This window comes from Exophiala aquamarina (genome assembly GCF_000709125.1).
Source record: "Exophiala aquamarina CBS 119918 chromosome Unknown aczIA-supercont1.3, whole genome shotgun sequence".
Lineage (NCBI taxonomy): Eukaryota > Fungi > Ascomycota > Eurotiomycetes > Chaetothyriales > Herpotrichiellaceae > Exophiala > Exophiala aquamarina.
In genome coordinates, this window is record NW_013550585.1 from 1,761,713 (window position 1) to 1,774,052 (window position 12,340).

The 12,340-nt window shown below is 50.0% G+C and overlaps 5 protein-coding genes across 5 annotated transcripts; 1 reads left to right on the forward strand and 4 right to left on the reverse strand.

The window, feature by feature from the left end:
• Positions 1-440: 440 nt before the first annotated feature.
• On the reverse strand, positions 441-1,806 carry A1O9_04232 (uncharacterized protein; the record flags this gene model as incomplete). The annotated part of the gene is made up of 3 exons (XM_013406524.1): positions 441-945; positions 1,045-1,285; positions 1,407-1,806. 3 exons carry the CDS (start codon positions 1,804-1,806, stop codon positions 441-443), a joined length of 1,146 nt encoding a protein of 381 aa, XP_013261978.1.
• Positions 1,807-1,828: 22 nt separating this feature from the next.
• Positions 1,829-2,612, reverse strand: A1O9_04233 (uncharacterized protein; the record flags this gene model as incomplete). Its single annotated transcript, XM_013406525.1, has 2 exons — positions 1,829-2,312; positions 2,377-2,612. 2 exons carry the CDS (start codon positions 2,610-2,612, stop codon positions 1,829-1,831), a joined length of 720 nt encoding a protein of 239 aa, XP_013261979.1.
• A 973-nt stretch (positions 2,613-3,585) lies between these two features.
• On the forward strand, positions 3,586-5,574 carry A1O9_04234 (uncharacterized protein; the record flags this gene model as incomplete). The annotated part of the gene is made up of 1 exon (XM_013406526.1): positions 3,586-5,574. The coding sequence occupies one exon, from the start codon at positions 3,586-3,588 to the stop codon at positions 5,572-5,574; it is 1,989 nt and encodes a 662-aa protein (XP_013261980.1).
• A 350-nt stretch (positions 5,575-5,924) lies between these two features.
• Positions 5,925-6,482, reverse strand: A1O9_04235 (uncharacterized protein; the record flags this gene model as incomplete). Its single annotated transcript, XM_013406527.1, has 1 exon — positions 5,925-6,482. The coding sequence occupies one exon, from the start codon at positions 6,480-6,482 to the stop codon at positions 5,925-5,927; it is 558 nt and encodes a 185-aa protein (XP_013261981.1).
• A 1,215-nt stretch (positions 6,483-7,697) lies between these two features.
• Positions 7,698-11,870, reverse strand: A1O9_04236 (uncharacterized protein; the record flags this gene model as incomplete). Its single annotated transcript, XM_013406528.1, has 2 exons — positions 7,698-9,889; positions 9,938-11,870. 2 exons carry the CDS (start codon positions 11,868-11,870, stop codon positions 7,698-7,700), a joined length of 4,125 nt encoding a protein of 1,374 aa, XP_013261982.1.
• Between the last annotated feature and the right edge of the window lie 470 nt (positions 11,871-12,340).

Below are 12,340 nucleotides of genomic sequence, written 5' to 3' on the forward strand. Positions count from 1 at the left end.
TTACAATTATGGAGTGAACCTGTAAATCTTTGACAAGGATGCCGACAAGGAGTATGGTTGGCAGACAAGGGTGGAAATGAAGTAGAGGCTGTCTCGGCTGTTGGGGGCTATTGTACTTCAAGCACTCAATCAGCCCATCGAATCCAGACAAGGAGTTATTTACAATCAGGAAGTGCGGGGTCTTTCGTTGAATCAGTCACCAATGCCATGGCGTTGCCCTGTACGCTAAGGATATGGTGGGATCCTGGTTGTCCTGTTTGTAGCATTCAATTGAACCCTGTTTAAGGGCTTGCTTTTGTCAAAATTCCTGCAGAAATCTGGGGAAGGCAGGGGTGATTGTCCGCGACTCCCTGACTACAACATCATCCAGTACATATGCATATTCATCAGGTAGCAATTGTTGTGATAATGGTCCATGTCATGTATCATACCGTAGCCACTCACGTCTTCACAATCTTAGCCTCAGACGGTACAGCCACATTCCTAGCACTCAAGTCTGTCCTCCTGTCATTGTCATCGATGTCAACAGTGTCAGCGCTGCTCGTGAGGAGGTTTCGGGCCTCTTTCAGACGAAGGTTCGGAACGAAAAACACAATTAGCACACAAACTGCGGAGGTTGCCACGGCAGAGTAGGTGATATCCCTGAGCACATCCGAGTAGGCCATGTTCACCGCAGTCCGCTGTACTGAACCAGCAGCGGGAATATCAAGGCTAGTGATCGAATCGTAGACTGCATTGATGATATCGTCCGTTGCTTGAGAACCCAAATGATCGCGCAACGCGCCTTTCAAGTTTCCTGTGTAAATCGCCCCCGCCACTGTATTACCTACCGAGGAGCCTACAAACGTACAGAGCAATACTAGAGCTGTCACCTGAGGCATTTCAACATGCGGTACGACGACTTGTGCGGCGACGACAATGATCATCTCCAGAAATCCAGCGCCGCTGTGATAGACAAGATTTCTTAGCCGAGGTTCTTGGTAGTCTCGTAACAACGGGGCTAGTGGGATGAGGGGCCTCACTGGGGGTTGGGAGAGTACTTACATGCCCTGTATCGACTGGACTATAAACAGTTCAGCCCAGGAGTTATTGGCCCCTCGAAGCCGAATCATAAGCCCGTAGCCGATCATTTTGATGATCGCTCCAGCGACCAACAACCACTTATATCTCTTTGTTTTCCACATGATGACCCCTGAAATTATTCCAGTGAGGCACTGCCAGACGCCGTTGGTGTAGTTGAGAAACGTAGCGTCTCGAGGACCCATGTTCTGAACAATTGTAGCCCCTGTAGCAAATTATTAGGATTTGTCTTATTGCGCTGAAGATTTTGTAAAAGTATTGGCTCAGTGCCAGAGCAGACCGTGCGACAATGCATGCTACAAGCTAGATATTTAGGCCAGACTTACAAGTATAAAGGTAGGTATGCGTCGCAGCAAATCCGAAGGAGTCGAGAAAGCCCAGGGAGCAACCCAAGACGATAGTGAGATTCTTGAGATACCGTGGAGGCACAATGGGGTGAGCAGCGATAAAAGCTTCATAGAAAATCAACCCAATCAACGTCACCAGACCAATGACAATCAGTGCTATGATGTGGCCCTGTTTCCATTTTCCAGTGGATGTTCCAGCAAGAGTGAACGGCAAGAGGAACATGGCGAATCCAGCGGCCAGCAAGAATGAACCTCCTAGATCGATTTGCGAGCAGAACTCATATGCCGTCATTTTCTGGGTTATGAGAACCTTTTGTTTCTTTGCTTTCCTCTGATAGTACAGCAGAGGCGCAACTAATGCAGTTGCAGCTATCGGCATTATGAGCGCAAACATCCCTAGATCAATCAGCGAGAGTCATGATTCCGGAAGGCTCAATATGTATACCTATCCCCCATCGCCAACCAATACCACCAGGAAGAACAACATCCTCAACGATAAATGCGGAGATCCAGGGTGTGATGAGAAACGGGAAAAAGCTGATTGAGATACCAAAACCTCTAGCTCTCATGCTCGTTATGTCGGATATGATGATATCGTTCAGGATGTTGGCGCCTGTTTGGCCAATGTTGGCGAAAACAAATCCTCCTGCATAGGCGCCGAATGAACTTGCTGAGGCACAAAGGATATACCCTAATAGATAACACATGATGCAGAAAATGTAGGCTTCGGCTCTGCCAACCGTGTTGCTGATTTTTGCGATTGGAGGCTTAGCGACTGCAAAGACTATGGCGCCGACAACGGCAAGTGTAGAGAGCCCGGCTACGTTGTCGAAGTTTGATGCAGCATAGTTGCGATAATTATATAACAGAGCATTATCGAATTGGCTGCGACTGATTAATGGTAATACTTCCCCAGTGGTATGATGTACCTGCTTACTAGACGATTAACATCATGCTGATTCCAATCCATACAATGAGCCTTCCATGTTTCCCCCAAACAATTTGCATGGCCTCGGCTCTCGCTGCACCACTTGCCAAGTTTGAGTCAACCACGATTGTATGCATCTTTACTGTTTCTAGACCGTCGTCGTCTTGCACGTGGCCTTCCTCGGCATGCGACTTGGGGGTTTTGGCAGCATGTTCGTGGACTACTTCTGCCCGCTCGATATCTTGAGTAGATGACATAGTTAAGAATTGGTAATTAGTCCGGAAATCATTTCATGACCTTGGTGAAAGTGCCTGTAGAGATTTTAAATCGCACTTCGAGATACTGAGGATTGCAGACAGCCTACAAGTGAGTATCACGAAGCAAGCGACGGGACTTATCGTGCTTTTAAACATTGCAGGACGAGGATATAGCTAGACGCTCGTCACATAGTCGCTGTTTATAGAGCTCGCTAAGGAGATATGCCGTGGCGAGCTCTACACGGGGCGATGACTGGGTGCATTGTAACCTGAAATGGAAATAGAGTTGAGAAAGATAGCATAAGGTGGAAGCGGAAAGACGATAGATAAACTCCTTCCATTCTTACTGGGCGCAATACTTTGCGGGGTTCAGCACTGTTGCCCAACCATGGCAGGCGAGTTTCCAATGGCAGCCCCTGGGATCCTGCTCGAACGTTGACCGGCGAGTGTCTGAAATGTGGCTTCATACTAGGAGATATCCGCCATCTAACCAAGTGCTAGATCAGCCGCTAGGATTCCTGTCAAGTGACCAAGTCGTCGGTACCACGGCACATGTCGTTTTATGGATACAACCTGACGTCTGAGTGATCATGCAACCCTGGTCGATCATACTGAGCCTAGGCGGTTTACTTATCAGATAGCTGCAGTTCTTCTTCACAAGCACTCTTCCTAGTTTTGTCAAGCTCCCTCAAACATTTTGATTACAGCCCAGCTTGTCAATCGACTGCAATCCGGGCTTGGTCTAAACCATTGTCTGCGTAGCTTGGTCAAGGGGGGCAGAAGAAAGCATGCCTATCTGCCAATGAGGTCTGCGCTGTCACCGTCTGTCCTTGGCCCCTTCAAAGCACCTTTTCAACATTGATAAGAGTACTCCCCACTATGTGCCATCCTTGTGAATGAGAGCGAGGCCATTTGATTTCTCGATTTCTGTAGCCGACCGGTTTGATTCTCTTCCTTGCGACGGCTACCAAGTATGGACTTTAAATCGGCTGAGATGACGCAATGGAGCCCTCAAATTCGAGAAAGGCAGAAGAAGCCCAGGCTGAAGCTACTGTTTTGTTGCTTAACGCTCCTGCTATGGCTCTTTGTTTCGATTGACTTTTCAAATACATTTCCACGGCTGTGGAAGGGACGCCTGCTAGCAGCTGAGGAGACACCGGAGAGTGCAACCTCGTTCCAATGGTCCCAGATCACACCCTCACAAGAGCTCGAGTATCATGATTGCTATGGTGGCTTCGAGTGCGCTCGACTTGAAGTCCCAATGGATTACAGCGCACCCATCAAAGCCACCAATCAGGTGGCTTTGGCAGTTGTCAGAAAGCCCGCCAAGGTCCCTGTCAGCGACCTTCACTATGGAGGAGCGATATTGATCAATCCAGGTGGTCCAGGTGGCTCGGGAGTGGCTCAGGTGCTAGATCATGGTGCGCTGATCCAGCAGGTCGTCGACGTCGAGCGAACGCCGAGCGATGCCGAGGACTCCGGCAAATATTTTGATATCATCAGTTTCGATCCCCGAGGAATCAATCGCAGCACACCTACCATCTCCTGTTTCCAGGATAATTTTGCTCGCCAGGTCTGGAATTTACAAAGTGAGGCTGAGGGTCTCCTTGGCAGCTCTGACGGCTCCCTCAGACTTGGTTGGAGGAGGGCCAGGGCATTGGCTGACGGTTGCACAAGTCGCATTGATAATGATAACAGTACATCCTCTATATTAGAGCATGTCAACACCACTCCCGTCGCGGCTGACATGGTCGAGATTATCGAACGGCATGGCCAGTGGAGAGAAAGTCAAGGCAGAAAGGCCCAAGAGGCTCTCAACAAGGCACATAAATGCCACGGTAACCGGGATATCATATCTCGTACGAAATGGCGGCGAGGAATGGAGAAGCTCCAATACTGGGGTTTTTCTTATGGAACACTCCTAGGCGCCACCTTCGCCTCTATGTACCCTGAACGAGTGTCGAGAGTAGTTCTCGATGGAGTAGTTTCCACAGATGATTACTATAACGGACCATGGCTCGGCAACCTGCAAGATACAGACCGAATACTTGAACGAATCTTCGAATACTGCGACCGAGCAGGCCCCGACGGCTGTCAGTTCTGGCGTCCTGGCGGTGGCAAAGCCATTCAAGCTGCGTACGAGAAATTGCTGCACGACATCTGGGACGACCCGCTCTCCGTTGTTGGTAACGGACGGCGAGGTCCGGAAATCATCACCTGGTCCGACATCAAGGATATCACCAAAAACGCGCTCTACCAGCCCATGATATTTGGTCCAATCATGGTAGAGCTGCTGCAAGATATCACAAATGGAACTGGTAGCCTGTTCGCAGACTACAAAGAGAAAGGACGTGTGCCCGCATGCAGGTCGAAGCAATGTATCCTTGACGGACCGTTCTCTGAAGACTGCATTTCGCCCAGCTGGAACGTGCTGGAAGCGACCTCCGCGGTCCTCTGTACGGATGCCGAAGGCATAGGAAGTTTCACCGAGGACGAGTTCCGCGAGTACTGGCAGACTTTAAAAGCACAGAGCTGGAGTCTGGGCGACTACTGGGCGGAGACACGCCTTGGCTGCGCTGGATGGCAGAAACATGCGAAATGGCGGTTCTCCGGTCCCTTCTCGGCCAGCACCTCTCATCCGATTCTGTGGATCGGGAATACCCTCGATACGGTCACGCCGCTGCGCAATGCCCAACACATGAAGACACTGTTTCCGGGCTCGGTGCTCCTGCAGCAGGATTCCGAGGGTCACTGTTCTCCAACGGCGCCGAGTCTGTGCACGGCGAAAGCTGTCAGGAAGTATTTCCAGACGGGCGAGCTGCCTCTTGCCGGGACTTTGTGTAAACCTGATATTAAACCGTTTGGGTTGCAGGTAGCGGATGGCTTAAAGAGGCTGAATGCGCAAGATTCTGAGTTACTTGACGTCTTGATGCAGATTGCACGAACGATACCTTTGCCTTGAAAGACAAAGAAATACGGGCAGTGCTGTTTTTGGGCAGTCAAAAATACTAGCGAATGACTACTTGACTAATGACGAACTCGAGGTGATATCTCAGCACCGCGGTTATGTCCCTACAGAGGCAGACAATTGTGTTTGCAATTGTTATTCAACTATGGCCTGAGTTATATCAAACTTATCTCGGGCTTCGTTTCATCTTTATGAGGAGGTTACCACTCCCATGACTATGATCGATCAAAAAAATAGACCCAAATCTCTGCCATGAGAAAAGTACTTTAACACCTGATCATGGGTAATGGCCGATGGTGAATGAACTGTCGACTTGGAAGACTCCATGGATCAGTCGGATAACTCTAGTGGCCAGCGTCCTTCCTGCCAGACTTCGACGAAGATGGGACACTCCTCAAGTTCTCGATGTGCTCATTCAGATAATATCCCTTCAACTGCTCGCTACTCAGGTCTTTGGCACCAGAGATGCGACCCAGGCAAGATGGGGTAGCGCATTTGCAGTTGAAAGGCTGGTCCATGTCCCACTCGGTGCTCGGGTAGAAGAAGGTCAGCGCGTCGCCTTTCTTGATGCCGATGAGATTCCCTTTCTGGTCTCTGCGCGGGGCAACACGGATCTCGATGACGGGAGTGTCGCAATCGGCTAGGACATGGAATTCGACGCTGGGCTCACAGCTGTGGTTGACGTAGAGGAAGTCACAGTTCAGCTCAATGTTCTGGGTCTCGGAAACTTGGACGCTCGACCAGCGCTTGGTAGGTTCCATGGTCATGGGCGGGCTTTCGAGGCGGGCGATTAGTGCTCCTGGCGGGAGTTCCGTCGCTGATATGCTGTAGGACTCGAAGGAGCCTGGGCGGCGGATAACTTCAATGAGACCTGGGTGGGTTGGTGCTTGTGGGGTAGCCATTGTGTCGATTGTCGTAGGTTCAGGTGAGAAAGTGAGGATTTGAATTTGACTACAATTGAGCGTAGAGTTTTGTTTGAATACGTTTCAGCCTAGTAGAGTGTTGCAATGGCTTCCTGAGCTGTAGCTGCGTTGGGAGGGGTGGTGGGTGTCGAGGCTGATTGAATTGACGGAGATGGAGAATGGCACGCACAGATGGTACTTGTACACGAGCACGGCAAAAGGAACAGAAGGGGCACGAAGACAATAGCAGAACGAAGCAAAATCAGCTTCCGGAACCTCTGGTGAACAAGAAGCAGTCCTTTGTAGCTTTGCTTTCGAGCTCCGGATAGTGGGGGAGCGCGGAGCTGCTTGAGGTCCAACACGTGAAAGCACATAAAGCACTGGCACTGGCAATAAACCTCTGACGTGCTTTGGACGAACAACCAACAGCCTGCCGGCCAATAACTCGCGAGGCCGATCCAGGGCGATCTTGGAATTCTGACGGAACGGCAAATCAAATTTTTTTCATCGAAAAGTCTTGTCGGGACCTTACCCACACCCTCAAGATAGACCAATTAGTGAAGCGCCAGCCTCAAACAAGTCGCCATACGAGTGTATATGGGGTAAGGCTAAGGCAAACGTCTGGGCTGAGGCGCCTCCGGGAAAGGCTTGACGAATCCACACGAGACAAGACTCAGCCAACGACGAAGATGCCGGTCGTCCGCTCCAGCTTGACTTCGGGCTAGAGGATTTCTGCCCACATGTCTGTCTACAGTAGGAGGGGAGGGCAACAGGACCTGTTGAATGGGCTCTGTCGGCTGGGCTGTGGCAGGTCGAGGGGCCGTCTGATTTTGTTTTCTTATTCCACAAATATTACAAGTCATTAGACCAAGGGATGACCCTTGCTTTGGAATTGAATAGAGAACTTCACCAGCATGTGCTAAAGCAATCTAACGAGTGGCATCATCGCTCGGGAGTTCCAGGAACGGTTGCCGCTAATTATCAGCCTCGGCTCATAATCAGGCCATCTGCAGCCCGCTAACAAAGGCATTCGACCCCAAAACAAAGCAGGGCGTTTTCTCGTAGAGAATTAGGATTCTCGGGGGCTCAACGGTGTGCTTCAGACCTCGATCCCTGCTTACCAGGTCAATCTCTACCCCGCCAATATCCAGTAACCGCTGAGTCGAGCGGAGTGAGCTTCGTAGGCAAAGATCCGAGTCAATTATTGGGCCATGCCTACAGTGCTAAATCACCACCTTTGATCAACTCGAGATCTCCTCGGACCTCCCATATGCTTCCTCCAGCCTTGTCTGCGCTTGCAGCTCGTTGTTGCGTGCTCATCTCCCACCATCTCCTGACCAAGTTGCCATCAATGATGCCCCTTCCTCCAATCCCATCCGTTTCGACCTGGCGGTATGCTCGTGGGTTTAAGCTACATGGTTGGAAGTCTAGTGTCGTAAGGAGAATGTTTTGCAGCGTGGATAGACGACGGTAGGTTGCTTCGGGGACGGGTGTAAGCATGCAGAGCGATCCAGACTGTGTGGTGATGAGTATTTGTTGTTGCGAGTTTGTTTGGGAGTCATTAGTCGTGTCCGCAGAGGCATTGGAGGATCGTCGAGCACTGGCGACTGTTTTCTGTGGCATGAGAGTCATGGTTGTAGGACTTGCACCAATGTTGAAAGTACTCCGAAGAAGAAGGCTGCTGCCACGCTCAGTCTTCGGATCCTCTGGGTCATATTGTAGCACCCTCAGCTGCCCGTCGACGTCGGAAGAGATTATGTAAAGTGATTTCCCATCAGGGAGGAATTCCGCTGCGATGACTTCCGGGTTTTCGAAGTCGCGGCCAAGAATCTGTAGCTTATAGGGCTCTTCGGCGTACCCTACCAACCACAGACCAGAGAATGCATCACCGAGAATGCACAACCCCGTCCCATGCAGTTCTTTGGCTACTTGGACGTAGTATCGCATATCCAAGAATGCCACGGGCAGGATCGACATATCTTCCTTCAAACCCCTAACCATACACTTTTGACCCTGTGCAGCAAGCACAAAGCCTTGGGAACCAACATCAGAGATAGCAGAGACAGCGCCACGCACATCTTCTTTGGCGATCATCTTCAATTTGAGGTCTGTCTCAGGTACGTCAGGTTCTGGGACCACATCAACAACATCGAAAATGTAGAGGTTCCCTCTCGTAGTCACATTTTCACCCTTAACAATAGCTGTGCCCACCACAATCAAGTCCTTTCGTTCATGTGTCTCCTCTGAGATTTCCAAGTTAAGACACTTGACGCACAAAATGCGTTCAGATACGTCAAAATAATACTGGCTGATTACCGAATGTGTAGAAGGGCTGAAAAGCTTGAGAGAACTCTGGAGCGCGGTAGGTAGAAAATTTGTCCCTTCATTTCGCCAGTCCGGGTGCCACTCATCATCTTGAGGTAGTTGAAAATCGGCAGTATAGTTGGTTCCCAAAATATATGAATCTGTTGGCATGAAGTAGGATACCGAGGCAACATCTTGCCCAAGGGGGATTCGCTTGATCGACCAGGAGGACAACCCGATGACGCAGTTCGAGGGGAACTCAGCAAAGCAGACTTCATCGTTTTCGCCCACGAGAATGAAGCGGTCAGTTGGTTCATTAGACCTTACATTGCAAATGGATCGTATGCCCTGCGACTTCAGCTCATAGACACGTGGAGCGGTTGAAGCATGCCTAAGGACCACTGCAGATGTCGAGCCTGGGACAAACACCCACGCATAGCCAAGCGTATTGCTGATAGCCTGCATGGGAGGTCTAAGCAGACTCTCGCCTTCTGGATTGTACTGATCCTCGAAGTTTGCGATTGTTTCTGTTGCCACCTTCTTGAACTTGAAGCTTCCAGTCACATCTGGTACAGCAAAAGGCTCATAGAGGATTATATCTCCCGTGGTATTCCGCACTAAGAGATATGGGCGGCGCTCTGTCTGGTCTCCAAGATCAGCCAACAGTATCTCCGCAATCTCGTCCTGGTTCCTCCAATGCTTGGGTATCTGCAGGTCTTGCACTAGGAATGTTGGTAGATACGGTAGACTTTCGCATTGAAATACCTCAAAGGTCATTTTTGGTAATGAAAGGAGATTGAAGTGGCCTTCCGAGGTCAAGATACTCAAAAGGTGTCTCGAAGAAGAATCCGGGTAAAATCTTGATGTCTGGAAGAAATCTGTGTAGTCCTCGTACAGTGTGATGGATACTATCCATTTAGAGGACAAGTGGCTCGGAAGCTCGACCTCGTCCAGTTCACCCGCTTTATCTGCCTTAAGCAACGTTACTTTCCCGTCGTCCTTGAGAGCAACGACATAGGGACCGGCAAAGCTGCATCTGACGACTTTTGCAACTTGACCTTCATCTTCGTCGACTATCGGAAAGATCTGAGAAAGGCCAAAATCTATAACGCTGTCAAATTTAGATCTGCTGCTAGCAGAATGTCACTTACCTGCGTCGTACACCCGGATCTCCGTTGGAAGGGCTTGAACGGTATGATTTGTCCCTTCAAGCTTTCCAACACCAATGGTTGGTCCTGCAGAGCCATCAAACTCGGAGGCTCCGCGTGGCTGAAATTCTCCGTCAATTAAGAGCAAAAGTGAGGATTTGCCCACACCATCATCCATTGTCTGAGAGACAATAACGAGGTCGTCGACCAATGCGTTTCTTTCACCCCAAACTTCGTTTGGAGGGGTTGCCATGGAGCTGAAGCACCAAATGCCGGTCATGTCGTTGACCTTGATTCGCTTAACTATATTTGGTTCGAGTCTTCTTGAAACAAAAGCGACACCGCCTGATCTGCCTCGGCCATAAGCGATAGTTAGCTCAACCTCATCTCGATCGTAGCTTTCAAGGCCAAGCAAATCTTCACGTTTACGCTTTCCGAGGCCCCCGAACGCAAGATCACTGATTGGGGCAATGGAGGGAAGACGGTCAGTCACTCGGAGATGATCAGTGCTTGAAGCCCCGGCCTCCCCAGTAGCGCCCCCGTCCAGACCATGCAAATTGCCACCATAGAGGTCGTCGTCGTCGTCTTCTGACTGATCATTCTCATCGTCCTGGTCCATGCCAGTACCATTGGCGTGGAGTTGTGCCCGAGATGTCATTCGCTTGAGCTGGATGGGCCGTTTTCCTGCCGCTAGTACCATAGAGTCTAACTCTTCGCTTCCCACAAAGACATAGCCCTGGTCAAGATGTGCAGTACACGTGGCAGCTCCCAATGAGAACTCCGCAGAACTGCCTTCATTTGTTCGCCGGAGTGACATGCCGGATAAGGAGCGGCCATCCATTCGAAAGGACAGAATAGCGGTCTCCCCGCTTTGCAAAATGATTAGCATGTCTCCGTTGACATTGCTCAGACGCTCGATTTGACACCCCTCTAACTTGACCCGAGATTCTGAGTGATCTGCCATTGAGAATGCTGAGCACTCTCTCGCAAATTCATTGAGTGCGATAGCACTAGATTTGCCACCTTGATCAATATGGATGAGCTCATTGCTTCCAACCAATAGCGCCCCCCCGACCGGTAAGGGAAGTGGTATGATCCGATAGAGATCATTTGGAAGTCTTTGAACCGATTGAAGAGAAGTGGATGCCTTCTGTTCCAAATCCAAGGCATATACAGCATAAATAGTAACATCCTTTCGTTCAGGAGCCATGTTTGAGGAGCGGGCGGCGGTTGAATACAGTATCCCGATTGTTGGATCTCGATATTCGTAAAGGAAAGCGATGTCAACAGGATGGAGAAGGCCAGGATCGAGGGCAGTAGTAGGGAGGACAAAAGAAGGATGGTTCGAAACGTCATGAGAACCACCAGGGCCGCCGGACGTTTTAGTTGGCGATTGCCCGTTCGTTGCATCCCCGTTCTCCGCAGTATCAAAATCGCCTTCCATAGCCAGGTCGTCGCTTGTGTGGGACAACGGAATGATCGCGAGATGATTGACGCCAAAATTGAATGCGGCGCATCTACTACTAGGGTCAATTGTGAGACGGCTAAAACAGTCAGATAGCTCAGGCTGCCAAGGGGCAGCTTGCAGGTCATCTTGCTCATAGTAATGAATGGACGTGGTAGCTATGCTATGCAGAGCAGGATCCCATTCTATCAAGCTCAATTTAGCATCTCGAAGGGCAATGAGAACTGCATTGCCACCACTTTTCGATGACTGTGGCTTGACTCTGCCCAGGGAAGTGACCGTTCCCGCAAGGTTGTACTCGGCGATGAGAATGAGCTTGGCGTCTTGCCCATTGTTGACATACTCGACCCTGAAGATCTGGAGCAGTGACGTACGCGCTACTACCAAATTACTGGCCCCAGAGGAGGTGAATGGGAGGGATAAAGCAGCAGTGACCCCAGAGGGCGGGATGAGTTCGGTATAACACTGCATGGCGAATATGGTTAAGTGATATCAATCACTCCGCGACGAGAAATGCAGCAGGCGATTTGGACGTCAACAACTTGAGAACCTCGAAAGACTCCCCATCGTTCAACACACAGATTGAGTATCGACAGATCGGCTGGAGAATGGAATAGATTGTACACTCAGATGGTGCCTCGTCACTCTCTACGACAAAATACGCGCTAGGCTGGTACTTGATGAAAGGGTTGAAACTCCAATGCCAGTGGCCGCTGCACGAAAATAATGCCAAGCCTGATACTTGGCACATTATTCACGTGATGTAATTCTAGTCTATATTAGTACTAGCTTCATTTGAGCTGCAGCTATGACGATTGTCGTTGTTGATGCTCCTCGTATCCTGTTTGCCTGTTTTGCCTGCACTTCCAGGTTTCACCACCACCATCATCATTCCACCGTGGTTTTTGTGAATTGTCTATGAACGACGCAATCCTATTGTG